The sequence below is a fragment of the Arctopsyche grandis genome, chromosome 3 (assembly GCF_051622035.1).
Source record: "Arctopsyche grandis isolate Sample6627 chromosome 3, ASM5162203v2, whole genome shotgun sequence".
Classification (NCBI taxonomy): Eukaryota; Metazoa; Arthropoda; class Insecta; order Trichoptera; family Hydropsychidae; genus Arctopsyche; species Arctopsyche grandis.
This window is the reverse complement of record NC_135357.1, coordinates 19,259,024-19,283,993: the sequence shown is the minus strand read 5'-3', so window position 1 is coordinate 19,283,993 and position 24,970 is coordinate 19,259,024. Positions and strand designations below refer to the sequence as shown.

The window sequence follows — 24,970 nt, the reverse complement described above, 5'->3', positions numbered from 1 at the left end:
CAGGATCAAGATGACGACGACTTCCCCTGCAGTCTAGAATTAAAGTCAATGAATGATATTATAATTTCTGGAAGCTGATGTCTATCCTCAGTCTATTTCGAGCTTTCACTTTCTGACTCACGATTTTCGTGGAATGAAAATTCACGCTACGAAAAGCATTTCACTCACTATTTCATCTCGCTGAAACTCGAATAAAAGGAATACATACATTCATATATCAAAGGCATCAACTATGTGTCAAAACATTAAAAATGTTCATTCGATTTTATCAGTAATCAATATTACATTTTCTCTTCTCTTTGTTTAGGAACAAAGAGTTCAATAGTGTTTACGTCCGACACGCTCAAAAGCTCATTATTAAATCTCTCAGCGATTCATCTGCATTTAACATTTTTCAAGTTCAATCACTACCATATATTTTATCAAAAAAATATTTTCAAAATGAATTATTTTTCTATTCGTACGTACGTAGTCTTTCATCGCATAAATTATTTTCGTTAAATTGCACCAGAGATACTATTTTTAAAAATTCAATTTATTCCGTACAAAATTAGATCCTCTCTGGATTTTAATTTCCTTTGATATAACACTGAAAATTCATAACAAAAATCAATCTAATCATAACTTTACATAAAGGTGTAAAAATTCTATAATATATATTTTAATGGTTGCTTCAAGTTTTACGTTTAAATCGTGTGGGTTATTAAATGTATAAATAATCTAGGTTAATATATTTAATAAATATTTACAATATTTTCATATTGATCGATTGGTGAATTGAACATTATGCCAATAATAATTTCTAGGCCAATTCGAAAAATAAACGAAGTCAATCGCCAAAAAACACAGTAGGTATTACGTCAAACAATCGTTTATACATATTTTATATGCACGTATGTATGTATATATATACATACATATTTATAGGTACATACGTACTCGTATAATATAATTTACTTGCAAATATTTCCGAAAATACATATAGTGGATCATAACATGAAAATGAAAATTATCTGAGTTATATATGTATCTACCTACATATTTATGTATGATATATTCTTATTATACTTATATTTTCACATAGCGTAATTGAAGCAATTTCCTTCCAGGTCGTAAATCCAATGCTAAATTACCTTAGACACGATGGCGCACTTCTTTACGGTTTATTTATATCTTAATGGGTTTAAGGAACCAATCAAAACCTTTTTGCTCAATATTTTCACCATGTGTTATTTAAAGTAATTTTATTTAAAATACTATTATATTAAGACTTCATAGTAAAGTTGTGGAATTTAGATGTCTATTGTTTAAATAAACATAAACATAATGTTTATTACCTAAAAAAATAATGATGAAACCAAATTAAACTTGTTATGTATGTACACACATAAATATTTTCATTTTTATCAAAATTTAATTAATATATCAACTTAAGTGTATAAGAAGATTATCGATTAGGGCTCTCTTAGAGATTTATTAAATTTTGCCAATTTAGACGAGGTGAAGAAACCTTTTAAATTTTAATGTGTGTTTGAATCGTTTTATTTTGATATCGAACTAAAAATAATATTGACAAATAAAATTTAAATTGTATGTAAAATTAAAAATTTCCACGTACATACATATGTACATATACTACATAGTAAGAATTGTAAATAGGTTTTTGAGCTCTTTTTCCTATTATGCTGTACATTAACGTTAGAATAATATAATACTATGATTACTAACCAAATTAAATAAAATTGTAAAATAGAAAATGATCAGTAGATCAGTAGCTATTAAAATAGATATAAGATGTATTGTGAACATAATTTCGTAATATTAAAAAGCATTGAAAAATCAAAATCAATACTAAATAGTACATTCAAATTTAAATTATTGTTGATTATAAATTTTGATTTCTTTTGTGTATTAAAATATATTGAAAAATGAAATCATATACTCCGGAAAAGACAACAATTCCTCCAAAAATAGCGTTCGCAATCTCGTTATGCACGATTCCGAAAAGCTTTCAGACACCAGCTTTTTAATTTCAATGGTATTTTTAAGTAATATATTCCCACAAACAAAGCACGTCTTCAATTTTAATCTTCACTGACAGCACCGACTGACACTAACACAACTCGATTCGCTTAAGATAATCGATCGATTTTTTTTTTGCAAAAATATCTACATACAATAGTATTATTTCACATTTTCTATTCGTACATCATTAGTTTATCGTATTAATTCACTTATTTATTATTAAATACAAATTATTTTTATAAAAATATATGTATGAGTAAAGACAAATATGGATACGTATGTATGTTTCATATGAAAATATTCGAAATTTTCTCATACGAAGTGGTACCATGTAATGATCAACCGCACTAACACTGCAACATTGTATACTTATGTACACATAATATGCATGTGCTATAGTTTTTCAGGGTTATGTCACGATTTCATAACACAAAAATCGTTGTTTGGCACTCTGACTCTAAACAGATCAGTATAAAATAATATTTTAGCGATGTTTACATGAAATTAAACACTAAACTAGTCACATCTCCGAACCGCGACTCACTGACGCCTAACTGAAGAAAACTCTGCATTGGCGCACGATCTTTGCCGAATTTTCACGATGAAAATCCACAAGTTACCACGTAAACAAAGACACATATGTATATGTTTTGTATGTATGTATATACAAATATGCAAGTACATATATCCGAATTTACATTTACTGTAGAAGTATTACTAGGCATAATACTGATTGAAACTAATTTTATCCGAGATCGATGCGCTCATTGCCTGGTTCAATTTTCGCGATAATTATTTTCGTCGTGATTTACTTTCCAGACTGGCATACATGTGATTTTTTTTAAAAAATCGAATTTATAAATGAAACCTAATTTTAAATTATATTTTCTGTATTACAAAAATACACCTTCTTATTGGTTATCATAAAATTATTATATCTTTACATACTTACATATTATAACGGATATTTTTTCAATATAATGACATTATAATTCTCTTTATCTACACACATTTATGAACCGTTAGTAATACAAATAGTAATGTAACGGTATTTACTAAAAATGTAATAAATTTCATATCTTTTAAATCTATTATTTATATTATACATATATATTTTAATCTATTATATACTATATACATATAATCTATGTATATATGTACATACTAGCTAAACTCGACATGGGTTGCAATGCCATAATAAACGCATGCAATTCCCATTCCCGTTCTCGTTCCCATTCTCGTTCCCGTTCCCATTTGTCGGAAAAACGCAGGCAGCCAACACATTTGAAATTATTGCGTTGCAATGACACTCATTCCTGTTTTTAAGGTTTCCGTTCCCGTTTTTTTATCACAGTAATCTTCCCGGACATGCATACAACAAATCCTGAAAGTTCCATCGTAATCGGTTCAGTGGTTTAGGAGCCTATTCCAGGCACACACACACAGACATTCATTTTTATATATGTATGTACATATATAGATATACATGTTTATTAGTTTTTTTTAGCTTAAAGTGTCTTAATCCGATGAACGAACGGTATTTTTTTTTTTTTTTTGACAATACGCTCCTGAGAGTTCTACAAATAAATCGCTAGCCGAATTTATTTTTACTTTATCGATGTACGTAGAACAATATGTGAAGTTTTGTGATCATGTGAAAATTCTAATTCGAGATTTTGACTGATTCGAACTCAGAATTGATCACTGATCACTAGAGACACGTATTTTGGGCATTTTTTTTTGACAATTTTAGCATTTTCATTTCGCACTTTAGCGTTTTAGGACATTAAAAATGTTCAATTTTAGCGTCTATTTAGCATCTATTTTTATGAAGAGTTTAATTTTAAATAATAAACAATTTCGATGAATTTTAATAAAATTTATATACATATATACAATTTAAAGACAACACAACAATTACAAAATAAAAGAAAAATTCAAAAATGTGTTGTAATTAAAATTATAAAGGAAAAAACATGCATATTAAAAAACAGAGACAAAAAAAATTAATATAAAAATCTATTGACAATTAAAATTTATTAAAACCCAACATGGATCATTTTTCTACAGATTCTTTTTTGAGATTCGTGCAACGATCGGTAACAATTATATTGTATTTACTAAAATACCTTTCAGCATCCACACTATTATTATGACGGGACACCAAATAAATTTTAGTGCTGCACAACCAAACTCTTCGCATTTAATTTTTGTTGTCACAAGTAGATGTTATATATACAGACTTTCAAAAGGCTTTTGACAAGGTTAATCACGGTTTGCTAATTCGTAAATTATCTAAATTTGGAATTCATGGAAATTTACTTAGATGGTTAACTTCTTATCTTAATTTGAGAAGTCAATTGGTTACAATTAAGGGTTTCTCATCTGCCCCTAGAATAATCCTTTCAGGAGTTCCTCAAGGTTCTCACCTTGGACCACTTCTGTTTATTATTTTTATTAATGACCTAATCCCCCTACTGAAATGTCAATGCTTACTTTATGCCGATGATCTTAAGGTTTTCCATCCTATCAATAGTGAGTCGGATTGCTTAAAATTACAATCCGACATTGATATAATATCTGAATGGTGTAATGTAAACCTTATGCATCTCAATATTTCTAAATGCTTCTCAATGACACTTTCCAGAAATCGTAACCTAATTGACTTTACTTACAATATTAATAACGTAGATCTTACAGCAAAAAATTGTGCCAGAGACTTAGGTATACTTATAGATTCCAAACTATCATTTAATGAACATATTAATCATATTGTTACTAAATCTTATAAACTCTTGGGATTTATTTGCCGAGTTGCGAAGCCCTTTAAGAATCCCCATACTCTGATTCTACTCTATTACAGTTTAGTTCGTAGTAATATGGAGTATGCCTCAATCATATGGTCTCCCTATTACCAAACTCACATTGAGCACTTAGAAACAATCCAGAAGCGTTTTTTGCGCCATTTATCCTATAAGACTGGTCTTAAAAAACTGTTACCATCTTATAATGACAGACTTTCTTTTTTCCATATTGCAAGTTTGTCTCAGCGTAGAAGGGTTTCTGATTTGTTAATTTTATATAAGATTGCTAATGGTATTCTTGACACATCTGTTTTAAGCGAGATTAATTTTAACGTTAATGCCCGATTCACCAGATGCACAAATCTTTTTTATCCACCTATTTGTCAAAGCAACACCTCTTTCAATAGTGCAATCGTTCGTATATGCCGTATTTACGATAGCTTAGATGATTGTCCTGACCTCTTTAGTGACTCTTTTAGTATTTTTAGGACAAAGGTGAAGAAAATAATATGTGGTTGATTTGCTTCTTCACCCATATAGTCTTTCTTTTTCTTTTTTACTTTATCTGTATCTTTTTCTTTATCTGTTTCTTTTCTTTTTTTTTTAAATCTTGATGTTTTTGTAATTTTACTTTTTTATATCACCATGTGGTGCTCACTGTAAATGGAATATTATATTTTTATTTATGTTTATTATTATTTTTTGTCTCATTATACAACTTTCTTTTTATATTTTATTCTGTATGTGTGCCTATTTAAATAAAATAAAAAAAAATAAAATCAATAACAGCAATATATCCGGCGTGGATTCACTTTATCTTAAAAATAATTAATTTTACATTTGTTTGTTATTTTAGCATCTATTCGCATATTTTACGAATTTAGCATCTATTCCGAATTTTAGCATTTATGACAAAATGCCCAAAATACGTGTCTCTACTGATCACATTTTCATGTTGTGAATAGAAAAAATGTGTGTGTGTGTGTGTGTTCGAGTATTTTGGGGATCTTTCGAGCACCGTTAGTCCTATCAAACTGAACCTTAGTATCGTTATTTTTTTTTAATTTTTGATGATACCTTTGATTTTTTCAAAATTGAAGTGATAGGTGTCCTCTTTTTTTAAATTTTTGGATTTAATTATCTCCCGAACCGCTCAACGGATCAGACTGAAATTATTTTACATGTTATAGGAATTATTTTATACACTAATGTTTTTTTATATTTTTACCTTAACCGGAAGTAGTACTTGTACTCTAGAGAATCGAGGTTTTTTTTATTTTTTCTCAAATATTTTTTGGTATATGGAACTAAAATTTCATATCAATAGAAGTTTAATCTTAAGACCAAGTTCGATTTCGATTTTTCTTCCACTATTATTTTCGACCCTTTAAATATGTGTGCTCTTCACGAGAAATTCAAGTATAATCCTTGTATAAATGTGATTCAATTTATCAAACCAGAAGTGTGATTTTTTGCTCTTCGAAAAGTCAAAAATGTTGTGACCACACGATTTTTCCCACACCACTACACGTATCAATGAAAAATTATATTTCTATTTTTTACGCAATTACTTAGAGTTGATAAAGTTTTGTTTAAAATTCGTAAACCAGAAGTAAAAATATTTCATTATTTTATTTTGACCTTTTAAATTATTTCTATATTCATGATATTTTATGCTTATAATATTTATGGTGATATTAAGTAATAAAAAATATTTAGACAAAATCCGACAACCGGAAGTAAATCTTTTGTCTTGTGTGAGTTTCCCTACATTAGCGCTCAAACTTGTATCGAAAATGCTCTCATAGCTGGTATATTCGAACGTGTATATATATTTCACTATCGAATTTTGTTTTTTAAACTTCTTATATTCTTTAAATACACAGATAAAGTCGTGGGTTGGTCACATCCGAATTTTTTTCACTATGCCATTCACAATAAATTTTATATAAATTACTCATTATTGTAGACTAAATATAAAAATAAAATACAAATTGAAAATTTCTTAACGTGCTTGAGTCACAATAATTCTATGTAGTTTTGTCCTTGTCTCACCAAATATCCGGTATGTCTTTGTCTCTGTCTATCTTCAAGTTCAAACACCTTTCTCTTTTCCATTGCATACCTGTTGCCGTCAGTAGACTAGACATCGCCATCATGTCGAGGTTAAGTCTTAAGACATATGGATCTCAAAATATTATAGTATAAGTTTTATAAGTGAACTATAACCATTCTGTGATACTATTGTCCAAATGCTAACTTAAAAATGTTTATCAAAAAAATAACCATTTTAGTGATAAGTTTGTGTGTCCTACTTTCTAATAGTAAGTACGAACCAGTGAATGATATATACCTTTTTGATACAAATCGTGTTTCTAACTATTGTTTCCATATTTTTTAGGTATAGTAAATTGCGTTGTTCTAAGAGCATTTGTTTCTCAATATGGCCTTCATGGTGAAATTGAATTTTCATTCAAAGGTGAAAATCACATTAGTATTAGGACTAATTTAAAAACAACATTAGAATTCCCAGACCAAGTATGGCAATGGGGTGTCAGAGAATTCCCAGTGGACTATTCAGAAATTGACATCAAACGTTGCTCTGATGCTGATCTTGGCAAAGAGATCATTGATCTTACAAGCGAATTAGGTTATTTAACACTTCCAGGCAATGAGAGCACTGAATATATTAGCGAAAACAATCTCATAGGTGATAAAGGACTCTGGGGCAAAAGCTTAGTGCTAAAATCACCAGAAAACTCCAATACTATATGTGCCAATATCGTTTCCAATGACAGAACTGTAGAAAGAGTTGCTGTTGCCAAATTTAACAGTCCAGTTGCTGGTTTTATATACTTCAGATGGATAGCTTCTAAAGAATTCGATCATACAGATATATATGTTCACACTGATTTATATCATGTTAAAAATTCTAGTAAAAAAGTACCTTTTACTCAACACAATTGGAAAGTGTTTGTAACCGATATATTTGACTCCGGCAATGATAAGTCAGAAGAAAACTGTAATATATTGCAATTAGTCTTTGATCCAGAAAATAAAGGCGATGGCAAAGGCGTTGGTGATATAGATTCACGGCTTGGAAAGGTCAAAATTAGTACTGATCCTGCAAAAGAAAAGGTTAAAACATTATACAAAGATGATGGCCTAACATTATTGCCCAGTGATTTGGGCGGACCTCATAGAAATCTTTATATAGTAATATTTGAAGAAAAACATGGTGATAGTTTCCTTTCTTGTGCTAAAATTCGACATCACCATGCAAGATATTCCAAGTAACATATTTTCAATATCAGTAAATATCTACAATGTGGCAGGTCTTACATTTAAATTTTTTTAGGGCACTTATAGATTCTGATGGAATTAGAGGAGAAATTGAGTTTAAGCAGCAGTCCAAATTTGATCCTACATGGATTACATTTAACTTGTCAGCATCTGATGGTACTTATGAATCATCTTTGAAATATGCAAGTTCAGTTTTAACATATGAAATAGCCGAGCTTCCGAGACCACCTGCTTCCACCCACAATAAATCACCCAATAATTGTGATATTGGAAATATTTATAATCCAAAAAACGTTGATTTGAAGTTTAATCCACCACCAGGTATGAAAATATACTACCTATATTTTTTACAAGGTTTTACTACGTTTCACTTCGCTAATCGGTCATTGTTTAATTTTTTATATGTATTACTATTGGACATATTATTTTATTTTTATACAGGAATGGGAACTCAAGATCAATATCCTCTTGGGGATTTATTTGGAAAATTGAAAGGACGTACTGAATACTTGAATCATAAATATTTATTACCTAGTTTAAGTAATGAATTGAGTGGTACGTATTGGGATGCCTTTTTACCATTGCAAGGTCCGAATAGTGTAATACATAGAAGTCTCGTTATAAAAAGGTATATACTTATTTTAACAAGCAACTATTTTTACATACCTCTTTTATTATATTTATGAAAAATTATCTTGAATACACACAAAAAAATCCCACTTTTAGATACGAAAACAAATCATCCCTGTGCAGCACAATTGCACTTTATGATCAAGACACCAAATACCAAACCCAAATGTACACAGCCCAAGTAATATTGAGATATCCATTGGTAGGACGTGTGATACTTCGGCAGCCCAAAGATGAACCATGGGTTGACACTTCTATTTTATTTGAATACTTGGTCCACGCTGATGGATCAAATCTCAATAATTCTTTTCAACACCGTTGGGCAATACATGAATCAGCGCCTAATCAAGATTTTTATAATTGGACTGCAAGATGTTTGAGTGCCGCAAATGTTTACAACCCTTTCAAAGTAGACTTTGACCCAAAGGCGACAGAAAACTCATGCTCTTTTTCCAATTTGGCTGTGTGCAGAGTTGGCGATCTCTCTACAAGGTTAATAAATTTCAAACAAATAATCTTTTCCTAATTCCATCTAATCTAAATAATATTATAAATTTCATATTTTAGACATGGAACTTTGGGTATATCTGGTAAAAAAGTTGATGCTCCGAAAATTTCAAGAAAACTTATCACAGATCCGTTGATACCTTTAAGCGGAACACATTCAGTTCTTGGTAAATCACTAGTAATATACGATGATCATGGGCCAGTAGCAAGAGGCGAAAGATTAGCATGTTCTATGTGAGTTAAATAATATTATAACAATAATGTAAACAATATAGAGCTAAATAATTTCTAATGATTTTATTTATTGCTAGCATTGGAGGCTTATATCGTAGAAAGGCTGTTATTAAAGATTGGTATTCTAACGGAGAGCCTTTACAAATGTCTGGAAAATTAGAATTTCTACAACAAACAGAATATGATATTACGAACCTAGAAGTTAATCTAGATGGATTAAATAGTGTTGGTGACTATCGTATTCATTTGGTTAGTAATTTTTAACATATTAAAAGTCTCAATATGCAGTACTTTTAAACAATTGTATGAATATTTATTTTGTTTATATATAGACCCCAGTTGAAGGCGAACTTGAATTTCCATGTGAATCATCTACTCTATATGGCACGTTTAATCCATTACACATAGACGAAAAAAAGTCACCAGAGCCCGCCATTGGTAATACATATTATATAGACACAATTTACATACGTATAAATATGTACATATGTGCTAAATAAAATTGAATGTCTGTTTGCTTGCTGCTTTGCAAATAAACTTTTTTTATTTAGAATCTCCAAATTTGATATACTATCTCAATAACTATTACTATCATTGGTTTTTGGGAGGTGTCACAAATCACCTGACTGAGCAATATCAGACGACTTGACTAATATGAAATAAATGACAAATATTATATGATGGATATGTTTTCAGGAACTAATGATCAATATGGAATGGGAGATCTCAGTGGAAAATTTGGTTCATTACAAAATCACACAAAATACTTGGGCTATTTTAATGATTCCCAGATATCACTTTTTGGACCTCGTAGTATATTAGGTCGATCTGTTGTAATACAGAAAGAGGTTGGTTTTTGACTTGTCTTCTTCTAGTTGCTAAAAATATATTTAATGCAATTAAAATTCACAATAGAGTAAACATCAACGCTGGGCATGTTCATCTATTGAGAGAGGCTACAGTCCTTCCGAAGCTAGAGAATTGAGAGCTATCGCATCTTTTCATCATCCTGCTGGATTTGCTTATGGATATGTTAGAATGACTCAGCTGATACACAAAGATGGCAGTCAGAGTGACACAATTATAGAAGTCAAATTGAGACATCCAGGAGTAAGAGATCGAAATATTGTAAGATCACAAATAATATTTTTACCTTGCATGTTCAATAAAATTAATAATTATATGTGTACATGTATAAAAAATTTATTTATCTTATCTCAGACGAGGTATCACAATTGGGCAATCTTTGTGAATCCTGTGGGAGTAGATGCTACGGTATCAACCACAGCAACTCGATGTGTAGCTGGTGGATACAGATGGAATCCCTATTTCACACAGCTAGCCGACCCTTTAAATGTAGTACATTTATCTAATAAATATTCATATATCACAATACATATACATATATATTTAATATATTGATACATAAATATTATATTTAGGAAGACTTGTATAATCAAGAATGCGGTGCGGATAATCCTTTAAGATGTCACATTGGAGACTTAACAGCAAGGTTGGGAACTATAGGTAACTATTATATATATAATTAATATATCATATTACTTTTAAAAAAATAATTAATCATTTACTCTTCTTAAATGTATTCTTAGATATAGGACTTGATAGGCAAGTATTCACCGATTCAAATTTTCCTTTGGAGGGTGTTGTAACTGCCCTTGGGCGATCAATTGTTATTATGGGCCAGAACCGAAGTTCAGAACGATTTGCTTGTGCCAATATAGAACCTGATAATGATATTGTGAAATATGCGAACATAAGAAAGCCTCCTAGATTTGTCGTGTAAGTTTGTACCTAAAATACCTTTTGTACCTAAGATATTTTATTAGAAGTTAAATACATTTCAAAGGCAATTTTTGATTTACAGTTCACAATTTATCGAAGATGTTAGGCACGTTATGGGCTTACCCGAATGGATGTTGACCGTAGACTCGAGAAAAACGAAAACTCTTCATCAAAATTCTTGCATTCAATTTCTTTTGCATTTCAAAGGACCACGTGCAAATCAACTTGAAAAAGATTTTACTAAATTATTGACTACTGGAAAACTTGACGAGCCTAGTATTTCTATTCCCGGCTTTGTAAATCAAAAACGAAAAAAATCTATCTCTTATAGGCAATGTGGAGTTCGAGATCCTAATGAAAGTATGAATTTCGAATATTTATTAATTTCTGCTGATTTATTTTTAGTATCATTTTTAATCTTTTTTTTTTTACAGAAACTAAAACCAGATCATACATTTTTTCGAGCTCATCTGGTTATCTCCTTAAAGGCACTCCAATTTTAATTTTGATGTCATTTGTATTACTCAATTCTTGAATATAATTTTTAACGCTTAAATATGAAAGTCCAATTGTAACTCGTACGAAATATAAAAAAAAGTGCTTTATAACCTTAGATATACATATGTATAAATTATATTATTTTATTGTTTCTAATGCAGTTTTTACTAAAATATATGTATATATATTTAAATATTATAAATTCTATTATACTTATTTACATATAACTAACTACACATGGACATAAGTATAATCGAAATGATATTTGTAATGAAAAAATTAAATGACTCTTTTACTTTTATCAAAATGTACATATGTATTTCTTAATTCGTCTTTCGAATTTGACTGTTCATTACCAAAATAAATTGTTTTATAGTTATGTATTTCAAAACTGTTGTCATTTGCCATTTGTATTAAAATAAAGGATTAATGCCAATAATCAGTATATTAATATATTTCTATCACTAAGTAATGAAATTCCTATATTAAACTTCAAAATCCAATCAGCCAACGACTGTAATGTTTAATCTAAAGGTCCGAACGCACTGGGCGACATTGGGCTGCTGCGACGCGACACGACACGGCAAAGTTGATACAAAAGGCAACTCTGTCGTGCGGTGTCGCGTGACTCGTAGTGCGTTCTATCTCATACAAATAATATTTGGCCGCGCACTGCCGTGTCCCGTCGCGGTCGCATAGTGCGGCCAGACCTTAAAGTCGATCTTACTAAAATCGTTAAAGCTGGAGTCGGAGTCGGAGGGGGTAAGTTTTCATCCGACTTCACAGCCCTGGTACAAATAATTAATATGTCATCATCTACAGCCGCTCACTATCCACTGCTGGTTAAAGGCCTCTCCAATACGCTTCCACTCGTCTCTATTCTGCACAACACTCGTCCATCTCACTCCACACATTTCCTTATTTCGTCTACCCATCTTCCCTGTGGTCTTCCTTTTACCCTTTTGCATTCTCTCGGGTACCATTCTGGTATTTTTTTATCCACCTTTCGTCCATTCTTCTAGCCACGTGGCCCGCCCTTTGCGATTTCAATCTCTTCACTATATCCACTATTTTTGTCATGCTTCTCAGTGAGAAGCATGACAAGAGTGGGTGAGAAGTTCTCACCCACGTATTCCGTTTCCTATCTTTCCTCGTTATGCCAAGCATACAGCGCTCCATACTTTTTTGGGTGCCTAGGACTTTATGTAGCATCTTGGCGTTCAATGTCCAAGTTTCAAATCCATACGTAATCACTGGCAAAACGCAATGATCGAAAATCTTTTTCTTGAGGCAGAGTGGCATTTTTGATTTAAAAATAACATTTGTCCGAGCCAAAAACCCTCATGGCCGTTGGTTGTCCTCTTACGGCTCCGGCTTTTGTTTTCTCTCTTTTACACTGACCATCTGTCAGTCGCTCTAGATTCTCCCGTGGGTCCGGCGCCCGGTGATCCCGGTGCGGACCGCCAGATGCAGCGTCCCTCGTAAAAGCCGGCCTCGAACTAAGGCAGGCTGGCCCCGTGATCCGCCCAAGTGATCACGGCGAGCGCTCATTGGCATCATAGAAGCCCTCCGAGGAGTATGGCTTCTTCCATAGTCGTGCCTCACCGACTATGTCTACCGACTATGCTCGACCACGTGTTCGACCCAAACCTCGAACACGGCGAGCTCTCAGACGCTCGTGAGACGCCGACCGAGAAGGTCTTGGCGTGGCTGGTCTACCCTTTCTGACCAGCCACAGCCTACTCAATCCACAGCCTCCGCCATAAAGGGGCAGAGGCGTCGAGCAACTCCCCGGCTCGGCCACCAACTCATCAATAAAAACGAGATCATAACCGTTACTCTTTTGTATAATTCCCCCACCCCGCACCGTTCCAGAGCAAGCTGATCGAGACGACGACACATACACACAGCCACTGGTCATCCACACATACACACGCATACATTACAGCTCCTGCAGCTATCGTTCAACATTCATTCGTCCAAATGCACTCCATCCTAGTTTCATACATCTCTTTATATATTCTTCTTTACTACCAGACATGTAAATTATTTGACCTAAATATAAATAATTATTTACCACCTCTACTGGTTTATAATCGAATGAGATGCTATCAGGCATGCAACAACTATTGAACATTAGCTTGGTCTTATCTACGTTAATTTTTAATCCTACTTTTCCTGTCCAGCTGTGTTAGTCTGTTAAGTAGGTCAGCTGGATCGCGAGCTATTAAAACTATGTCGTCTCCGAACCGAAGATGACTCAAGAAGCAACCGTTGATGCTTACTCGGGCTGGGTCCCATTCCAGGTTCCTGAACACGCCCTCAAGCACCACATTGAAAAGTTTAAGAGATATGGTGTCTTCTTGTCTCACTCCTTTTCCTATGCTAAATCTATTTCTAGCTGTGGCGTTCTTATACATATATTGCAGCTACTGTATGTGTCAGAAAATGGCCAAAAATGTATATTATATTTTTAATTATAATTAGAGTAAGATTCAGATTCAAAGTTGAGATCGGAATATACATATGAGCATACATCGGAATATATATTGGAGCCCAATAACAAATTCCATAAAATTATGAACGAAACAAGGCTGGTTGGCAGCAGTGGATAAAACCGGGCAACGGACATGCTCGATAGCCAGCTGTCAGTTGATTCGGTCGTCATTCTTCAACCGATACTCGGGAGTAGTATTGCTCGTTTCGGACGTCTGCCAGTAGAAGATGGCAACGATAGACAGCTCTACCGGCAACGATTCACCACACAATTTCATCTGCGGAGTCGTTGAAGGTTAAATTCTCCTCATCACCATCTTCTCTATAATCAATCAAATATTAATTATTTGTTGCTCAACATCGAAGCTATTTCATAACAAATTAAAAAAAAACGCTTAAGCTGTGGTACATAATAGGAAAAAAATAGAAAATCTTTTAATCAATTTAAGAAAAGTTCAAGCTGTGGTCCACAATAGAGAATGAAAAGTAGAACAGATTTTAATGAATCAAAATAAACCAACAAACAGCGCAAATAGAGATTTCAACCGAGTCTTTTTTTCTGAACAATTTTTAGTAAACCCTCGATTCTTATTTTAAAATATGTATATTTTTGTTGGTTAGGTTTCTATGGTCGACCATGGACAACAGAACAACGGAAAGATCTTTTTCAAAAGTAAGTATCTTTAGCATTTCATACATTATGTGCTGGTCACGCGACACCTTAAAATTTGTCATTATGTTGAATTTTTTAAAAAAAAAGGGTTTCAAACATTCTATTTAAACCTTTAACCCTTTGCCCGCGATTGAACCCTATAAAAGTCATGCATAAAATGTCAGTAGCGAGAATGGCGTAACTTTCTGTGTTAAAAAAAAATTCAGTTGTGATTCATTATTTAAAAAAATACTTCAGGTATCAATTGACATATTTGGTCACTAGAATAAATCTTAAAATGTATATATATCAGTGGCTTGCGCTGAAATTCTCTCTCTTTTTGTCGTACAGCCTTACTTAATTTGCACGAACAGGATACAAGAGGAACAGCCTGTTCCTCTTGTATCCTGCTCGTGCACATAAAGTAAGGCTGTACGACAAAGAGAGAGAGAATTTCAGCGCACGACACTGATATATATGTATAATATATGTACATGTATATAGTCGAAAACTCGGTTTACAAACTCGCTAAAAAAGTACCAGGAAAGTTGCTGCAGGCAAAGGGTAACGGTATTGTTACAAATTTTTTAAGATTATCCTATCCAATTTTTGTTCGTCTTTCCTTTGGGCAATTTTGTTTTACATATTTAAACATTATGTTTTTAAAGAAAATTATTATCGTCAAGAGATCAAATCAAAGTTTATATTTAATGTTCTAATTCCCAGAATGAAAAAATGGGGTATGAATTCCTATGTCTATGCACCAAAAGATGATTATAAGCACCGTGCATATTGGAGAGAACTATATACTGTAGAAGAAGCGGAGCATTTAACAGGACTGATAAATGCTGCAAAAGCTCAAGGTATCACTTTCTATTATGCATTGTCACCAGGATTAGATATAACATACAGCAATCAAAAGGAAATCACATCGCTTAAACGGAAGCTTGAACAAGTAAGCATCTAACAGTTACACGTTTGTTGTATTAAAATTTAGAAATTTATATGTATTGTATTAAATTTGGAATTAACTTTTTTTTTCGACTCAGGTTTCTCAATTTGGATGTATGGCTTTTGCCTTACTTTTTGATGATATCGAATCTGAAATGAGTGAGGCTGATAAGGATGTATTCCAAAGCTTTGCCCACGCACAAGTATATTAATATATAAAAATTAATACACCAATTCAGTCATTCCCACCCTGCTCAAAATATTTTAAAATTTACTTCCAGGTTTCTATTACAAATGAAATTCAACAGCATTTGGGTGGAGCGGCTATAAGATTTCTTTTATGTCCTACACAGTATTGTGGAACTAGGGCACTTCCATCTGTAACTACATCAGAATATCTTTCAACACTTGGTTCAAGACTTTCCGCTGATATTGATATTATGTGGACTGGTAATAAGAATCTATAATATTTACATACAAACTGAAAACATTGATATATTAATTTTAATCATTTATCCATACTTTTTTTGTAGGGCCAAAAGTTATATCTAAAGTTTTGACAACTGCTTGTATAGAAGAAATAACCGGAGTTTTAAGAAGACCACCTGTTATTTGGGATAACCTTCACGCTAACGATTATGATCAAAAAAGAATGTTCTTAGGTCTCATATACTATCGTGATCTACACATATTTCAATATTAACAATTTTGAAATTACTCTACATAAATTGTATTTTAATTTTAGGGCCGTATATGGGTAGATCTCCAGAATTAATTCCTTTGCTGCGAGGCGTTCTTTCAAATCCAAACTGCGAATACAATGCCAATATGGTGCCAATAAGAACGCTTGCCCATTGGGCCAATTGCAGTATAGATGCCAATACAAATGGTTAATGATTTATTTTATTTTTTCATTCAATCTGTGTATGATTTAAAAAAACCTATAACTTATTTTAAATATCAATATTTTACAGCCAACAGTATAGCAGCTGAAATTAAATTGGAACAAGAAGGTTCTGAAGATGGTGATGAAGATACACCCATTTGTATTAATAAACATGTTTATCATCATAGACAAGCCCTTAGGTAATTCTTATGCATTCTCTTCAGCATTTACAAATTACTCAAAAGCAACTACATGCATATAAAAATGGTCCAGAAAAGTGCATAGCTGCATCTGTACATTAAATTACGTAATATTAAGATCAAATATAGTTATTTATTAATCCTGGCATGATGTACCAAGAGTACAGAGAATTACTTTATTTACAACCATTACACCAAGGTATTATTAAGAATTTGAAATTTCACTATGAGAAATTAGTACATTCATATTTTCAACAGTAACTCATAATGAGTCCACCCTCGATGACATCAACAAAAAAAGTGGTCCATTTTAGATGATTGTCGTACGATTGCATGCAATGCCCAAAAATTATTACGTATTGTTTCATAAAATGTACAAAAAACAGAAAATGCAGTAGTTAAAGAAATTTATAACTATATTTTAATAGGGATTATTTTTTTGCTGAATTTGGGTATGTAAATGAAGATGTAGCCATTGGGGAGACTAATGATACTTCACTAGAAATAAATCTCTAGTAACAATTTAGTTATTGAAGATTCTAAGGAAGATGAATCCCCACTAATGTCCAATGAAGATGCATTGAAAATTATGCAATGCATGAGTCTTATAATGTGATAATGTATATATCGATATTTGTAATCGTATGATAGACTAATTATCTAGCTAATTTATGTTTTGATATAAAACGCATACGAAATTTTTCATCATACTTTGACATTAATTATAAAATTTTCGTTTGTATACTTAGAGAAGCCGTTGCTGAGTGGCTTCCAGAGTTCGCAATAGAAAAAATTGCTTTTGGGCCTATAGCGAAACCACAACCTATTGTCAATAGTAAGCATTGGTTTAACTATGATATCATATTACAAATCAAAATATATGAACATTGTTTTTCTATGAAACTATTTTAGTAGCTGCAGTACCGATTATACCCATTATTCCGTCAGTTAATACGTGTATGTCCTTAACAACAACGACTGCCACTATGAATAATTGTACTACATCTATGGCTTCTGGTACGATTCCAACGGTTAATACTAGCCAATTACAAGCTCTAGCTGATATTTGCACTACAGTAAGATATTTTCTTTGCATGTATTTAATTGTCATTTGGTGAATGTTATTCATTTTTTAACCAACTTTAAATTGCAGATATCTGCAGAAAATTTCAACCCAATTCCCAATCCGATAATGAATTCTCTAGTATCTGCAACAAAAGTCATCACAAATGAATCAATACCTAATCCAATACCGCCCCTTGTAAGTTCGAATATGGCTTTACCTTCAGAAATACCTGTCACCACAATTTCTGTCCCTATAATGGATTTGAAATCTTTCGGTGACATTGAATCCGAAAATTCTAAACTTGCTTTAGAAATAATTACTAAGGAATATAATATTGAATCAAATGAATCTGAAATAAATTCTACCACCGTTGAAGATGTAAAAAATACTGCTGCCATTGAAACTAAAATTAATGCAAATGCAGATGAAGAAACATTAATATCAAACAATGGGCACAAAAATAACATGAAAGATGGAGCTCAAACTATCAATGAAGATAATAATACCAATGTAACTGTTGATGATAGAGATGAACATAAAGAATTAACAAACGGTGCTATGAGCATAGAAGGTCATTATAAGTTTTTTTTTAATACATAAATAGTACATAACAATAAACAGTATTAAACATTTACAGAACTGAGTCCTAATAATAATTCTGAAACGGCTATGGAGTATACGCCTGAACAAGAGACAGCCCCTTCAACTATCAATTCTGAAAATTCAAGTCAGCAGCATCAGAAAGAAATGAATAATATTGATTTAGGAAGTCCCAATCAAGATATTGATGTTGTGATGACAGATGAATCCAGCGAGGTTTTATTTTATAACAATTTGTATATATAATTTATAACAATCAAACTAAAACAATTATTATAAAGAAAAGTTTTTTGTAAAGAAAATCTCGATTTAGTTCAATTTTTATATTTATTTTATCTACGGCATTTGTAATTAATATAAAATGTTTAAAAATATCTGAACACTTATGTACATACATATCTGCATATCGTATGTAAATACATGTATACATTATGTTTTAATATTAATTCATTTTCAGAATGGAGCAATGCAAGTGGAATCCATTATTAATCACTCAAAAAATGAAATGGTTGTCGAACTACATACAAAGTAACGTGTTCGCTTTTTTATATTAATTACATTGTACATAAAATATTTCGAATTGAAATTTTTAATTTTGATTCAATTTTAGTTCTGATGATAATTTGACTGTGGATGATTTAATGTTACTGTGTGATTTATTCTACCTTCCATTTGAGCATGGAAGCCAAGCCTTAAAACTTTTGCAAGAATTTAATTGGCTCAAATGCAATGCGCCTGTTTTGATTGGACTCGGTAAAAACTCTTCACAGGGAGCCAGAAAAGGAGTAGTGAACAAATCTGAAGTTAGTAATCACAGAACAGATATACATACATATTTACAAATTTTTTATGCATATATTCTAAACTTTATGATCATTAAATGAAACGTTTTATTGTATGTGGGATTGAATAATAAGCTCACTAATATTTCATGTTCACATTGCTAAATTTTTAACAATTTGAATTTCAGCAAACCTTTTATTATTTTGCTCTTCCATTGTGAGCTCATTCAGTATCTGAATAATGTTAATTACAGCATTAATTTTACAGAAATTAATCATTACATATGTAAAACTTTACAGACTATTCAGAACATCTTTCAAGTGTATGCCGTGCATCGAATTACTAATGTTTTTGATATATTCTCAATAATAAAATTTCAGCCTTGCCTTGCAGAATGTCCCTTGTATTACTCAATATTTTATTGCGGCTGCCAATGTTCTTTTAAAATAGTTTATTTTGTTTTTATTGTATTCTATCAACTTATTTAAGATGCGGTGAATCTCTACGTATGGCAAAATCGCCCAACATTGGTGAGCTTCAAGCAATTGTCTCATTTAAAAAACATTTTAATTTCACTTTTAAAGTTTTTACATGTTATTGAAAATCAATCCATTTTTAATTTCCATTGCTAATTTCATAAAATCAATCACAACACTATGTATATCAAAATCAGTATGAAACATTTCATATGAAATAAACTGCACTTTAATGGTTTCTCTTAATGTTGGGACAATTATGTGACAAAAATTTTGTGCAGGAAAAGATTGCAAAATGCGCAACGCCTACATGTATGTATGTAGTTTTTTTGTTGAGATTCGGCCAAAGTGGAGGCATTAAAGTTGAATCAATACATACATATGTGTGTTCATTATTTTTAGTAATATATCATAGTCGAGACTATAAGCTATCTTAACTATGATCTATTTAAATTAAATTAATATGAAATTTAGAATCAATTATTTATGAATATTTTGAACACATGATTTCGTCATTTTTGTACACATTAATACCAAACTATTTATATATTTGTTCAAATTTTGTATGATATATACATACTTTAACATGGAAAACTTTCATTTGAAATTTGTGTTTTATAAATTCGATTTTCTCTACAAATGCTTGTTTTATTATTATTTATAGCGTGAATATTGGAATATGTATTTTTATAAAGCTGCAGATACCTCAATATTGAAAAAGCGACTGAAGAAGAACAAAGCCTCGTATACATTAACTACCTATATGTATTTGCTTAAAGCCTATGTGATTTTCCCAAAAGCTTACATGCTCTAATATAGCACACAGCAGTGAATCATAGCACTTTTAGAAATTAAATTTACATGCAGTTTTATACTCGTACATTTTTTATATATACATATGAATTGCATTCATGCTACACGTGTGTTTATAATATATTTATACGATTGTTGATTAGTTTCCATTGCATCCTAGATCTGGTTACCTGTACTAATAATAGCAATATTACCATCAATCACCATAACCGCGTGCTATTTTTTTACATTTCATACACTAACACAAGGCATCTTAACCCGATGTACGACTCGTACGAACATCGTACGACTCGTAGAGTTTGTCAGCTACTAGTTATTCCTAGACTGTATATTATTTTACAGTCGTTAGTTATTCCGTATATGCATAGGTGACAAAACGCTAACTAACATCGGTTTTCTCCATCACCCGCGATCTCACTCGCACGCATTAGGCCGAAGTGCTGTTCGGGGAACAAATATTGCCGCGGCACACAGGTTAAGATGCTCTGCTCTAACAACTTGGCCATTACAAATGGAAATAATATACATACATATCTACACAACCGAAGTTTGTGTGTTGAGACCAGTATATGTATATGTAATCAAATGTTTTGTTCGAAATTATTGTTATTTTATATTGAAACATGTACTATGAATGTTGGTTCCGATTTGTCAGTGACTGGAGCAGTATTGCAGATATTTTAATTAATTTGCCATTTTTGTATTGATTGTATCAGTACCAGGAGTGGCATGGGCATGCACAAAAATTCAACAACCTATGTGAACGAGTTGGGCAGCTGGCACGGCGCCTATCCCAATGCAACAACAGGGAGCTTCTGCATGACATCTGTGGATATGTTTGGGACTTGCGTGCAGTCGTGGGCATCCTTCACTCATACGTCAAGTGGCTCGGTAACACATTCAACTCATCAAATTCTTTTCTCAAGAATATAGAGCAGCACTACATGTTTCTTTTATTTTTTTGTTGTTTTTTTATAAAAGCTTTTGAACACACCAAACAGTCGTCAAAAGTGATGGGAGCAACTTCGTTTGATTGTTTGCCTTTCTATTGTTGTTTTTTCTAGGCTTTTCTTGGCATGCCAGTCATGCCACTTGATTTCCAATCATCACATTTCCATTTTAGGACATTTATAGAAGATTTATTGTATTATACTTTGCTCATTAAAGAGAGTGCTTTTCAAAATTAAAGAACCGGTGGAAATATTTTGAATGTTTTCAGGTTGCTTTATATTGATTGCGTTATGTTCACTTAAAAATAATGCTTTTGAATGGAAATGCTTTTTTCCTCTACAATGTCATTACATGTTCAAGGTATAACACCTTAAATTCTCATATTATTAATATGTACATATATGCCTACATTTTATAAATATAATAAAAACAAATGCAATACAATACATCCCTTTAATATACATATGTATGTACTTATCAATTATAATTAACACGTCAACTGTCGAAATTTATATTCTTTTACTAACTCCTGTTGATGTAACTATTGTATTTGTTTATTATTAATTGTTAATTATTATTTTTATGTCTATTATAGCATTAGCGAAATTCCCTCCTAATATTTGCCACTACACTCAAGGAAGCTATACTTGTAAGCATAACGTTATTAATATTTCAATGTTGTGCGTAGTGACAATTATAAATATTCGATCAATTTAATTTAATTCCAGGGTTTTCAAACGGTTGGAAGGAGGCATTTATGTCTGGTGATCAGGAACCGTGGGTATTCCGTGGAGGGCTTACAGCGGATCTTCAAAGACTGATTCCTATTGATAATGGCAATGATCTTTTAGCATATAGGCCTCCTACGTCACCCACATCTGAGTTGTATACGATAAGGCCTTACATAGAATCCGATAAGGATCAAGTAAATACAAATAAAATTTGAGAATTGACTGATTTTTAATATATAAAAAAATGTAAACTAATTTGAGTCAATTCTACACAGATACGAAAAATTTGTCATAAAACTTGCAAAGATGGGATGGACTGTTCAGAACTTTTTCCACCTGACCTTCAAACTTTGCCTGCGGACAAGTAAAATATTATTTTCCGATTCTTTTTTCAACTCCGTTATAAAAATATCAAATAAAAATTATATATTTTCTATTTATATTTTCAGGTTGGTGGATCCGTATTTGTCACTTTTACCGGAACATTGTATGGTAATTGAAGGTGAACCTGGGGAAGTTTTGGGATATGCTTGTGCTGCTCCAGATATCAAAATATTTCAACGTAGATGCGAACTTGAATGGGCCCCTCGCATGAGACGCAAATATCCTCCAAAACTTATGAATTCACAAAGTTCAATTGATTCATTCGTCAAGGTCATTTTAAATTTTGTGATTTATTCCATCTTCATAATAAAACAAACCAATCATTTAAACAATTTGTTTATAATTTTTAGACATACATTCAAAGTTTCTATCAATTCAAATACACACTACCAGATCTGGTACATCGTTTCCATCCAGCTGTGATGCAATGCTATATTCTTCCTATGTGTAATGATCATTCTGCTCCCAAACGACTAGTTACTGCTTTGTTAGCTGCACTTCGTGCCAGTGGTATGAAATCATTTATTACATATTTGTTTCAATTGCGTTTGTATCAATTATTAAAAGTCAACCAATTATTTAAAAAAAAAAAAAAAATATATATATATATATATAATAACTATATGTACATATATACTTGGTCCGCTCTAGGAAGAGACTTAGGAAAAAAACGTACATGCTATCTCCCTCACCGCCTCTCGACCAATAGCATTTCGTGCAGACAGTAGAACACTACGCGCGAAATGCCATTGGTCGAAAAGGACAGCTTATGCGTTTTACCTAAGTGTCATTCTTCACCGGATGGACATTAGTATGTTTAGTTTAAATCCCATAAATAAGCAAACTGTACTTTCCGTGTTTATGGATTAAAAATACATAATTGGTTTCCTTTGCCGCCTTATATTTTATTAAGTAATTAAAAATTGTGTATATTTTAGGTTCTTTTGGTGTTCACGTTTGTATCAATACATCCGATCATTACCTCAATCAATTTTATACAAAATTAGGATTTGCTGAACTTAATCAAGACAGTGCCAACAATCACACTTATTTGGGGAGAACTTTTTAGCAAAAAAAAATCGCCATTCAAGCCTTCTCTATTTTATCTATAAACAAATGTGTACATTTTGAAAACGCATATTTTTCAAAACCAACTCGCGAAAAGATAATAAGAATGGTGTCTTCCAACATTGACCATTTGCTCAACTCCAACTCCAACTCCATCCCTCGCGTTAATCGAAATGGTGAACAATATGAATTCAACGATTATTCAGAATTTATGGATCTTAATTATTTTTATGTATCTAAAGGTAAAATATGTTTTCGCAATTTCATCCTTTTTAACATGATACAAATAATCATACAAAGTTGTAAAGATAAACAATTATTCCACTGCCCATTCACCAAGACAAAAGTTTTCATAGATAAAGTGCACAATAGCTATAAATGTATCGTAAATAAATTTATTATAGGTAAATGTATTAAAAAATGCTTTTGTATGCATTAACTAAATTATCAACAATCTTTTGTGAGAATTATTTTAATTTTAATATATTTATGACTATTCTTGATATTATATGTATGGTTTTATGATTATATATGATTTTCTTTTTTTGCTATATTCGGTATACATTCAGTAATCGAATACGTAATTTTTATAATGGTTGCATTATGTTTGTTCTTAATATTTTGCAAAAGGTAATACATATTTAATATAATATTTATATTACTTTTTTTCGTTTGACTGAGATCTTCAATCTGTGTATGAGCTGAATGTTTATGTTTCATATTTATGGTTTGAAATTGTTAAATAATATCTAATTAATATGTATTTTAACAAAATAATTATTTTACTGTGTTTGGAATCTAATGTGTTCTCATATTAACTTGTTCGATTGTATTATAGATATGGTCTATATTTTATAACCATAGCATATTTTGTAATGGCATGTCTGATTTCAAATATTGTTAACATTACCTACACTATTATAATGTTAATCATGATTATAATTTGCTTTGATATGTATATTCTTTCAATTCACTTATTATATAGTCACGAAATGCACATTTTCTTAAAATCTAGAAAAAGTTACACAACATTGTTCTAATTTTTAAGTCATACCTATACAAATTTTAAATAAATAAATACATATGATTTATGATATTAATTGTTGGAT

General features: G+C 31.6%; 2 protein-coding genes across 3 annotated transcripts; both read left to right on the top strand.

The window, feature by feature from the left end:
- Nucleotides 1-6,950: 6,950 nt before the first annotated feature.
- Rsod (superoxide dismutase family protein Rsod) lies at nt 6,951-11,889 on the top strand. Its single transcript, XM_077426870.1, has 15 exons — nt 6,951-7,153; nt 7,231-8,122; nt 8,188-8,453; nt 8,574-8,760; nt 8,859-9,254; nt 9,330-9,503; nt 9,581-9,752; nt 9,836-9,941; nt 10,200-10,351; nt 10,419-10,631; nt 10,725-10,859; nt 10,946-11,030; nt 11,114-11,303; nt 11,389-11,666; nt 11,741-11,889. The coding sequence occupies exons 1-15, from the start codon at nt 7,096-7,098 to the stop codon at nt 11,839-11,841; spliced, it is 3,405 nt and encodes a 1,134-aa protein (XP_077282996.1). The 5' UTR covers nt 6,951-7,095; the 3' UTR covers nt 11,842-11,889.
- A 2,443-nt stretch (nt 11,890-14,332) lies between these two features.
- Nucleotides 14,333-24,959, top strand: Oga (O-GlcNAcase). Of its 2 annotated transcripts, none has more exons than XM_077427817.1 (21): nt 14,333-14,595; nt 14,922-14,973; nt 15,679-15,907; nt 16,002-16,106; nt 16,185-16,353; nt 16,437-16,565; nt 16,649-16,792; nt 16,878-16,989; nt 17,739-17,824; nt 17,902-18,065; nt 18,143-18,626; nt 18,693-18,871; nt 19,113-19,183; nt 19,266-19,458; nt 21,444-21,618; nt 22,274-22,327; nt 22,407-22,603; nt 22,685-22,773; nt 22,859-23,063; nt 23,144-23,303; nt 23,732-24,959. In XM_077427817.1, exons 1-21 carry the CDS (start codon nt 14,529-14,531, stop codon nt 23,860-23,862), a joined length of 3,195 nt encoding a protein of 1,064 aa, XP_077283943.1. In that variant the 5' UTR covers nt 14,333-14,528; the 3' UTR covers nt 23,863-24,959. The 2 variants fall into 2 exon arrangements, with proteins under 2 accessions (XP_077283943.1, XP_077283944.1); XM_077427818.1 differs by having other exon boundaries at nt 14,435-14,595; nt 17,905-18,065; nt 23,732-24,958.
- Nucleotides 24,960-24,970: the final 11 nt, after the last annotated feature.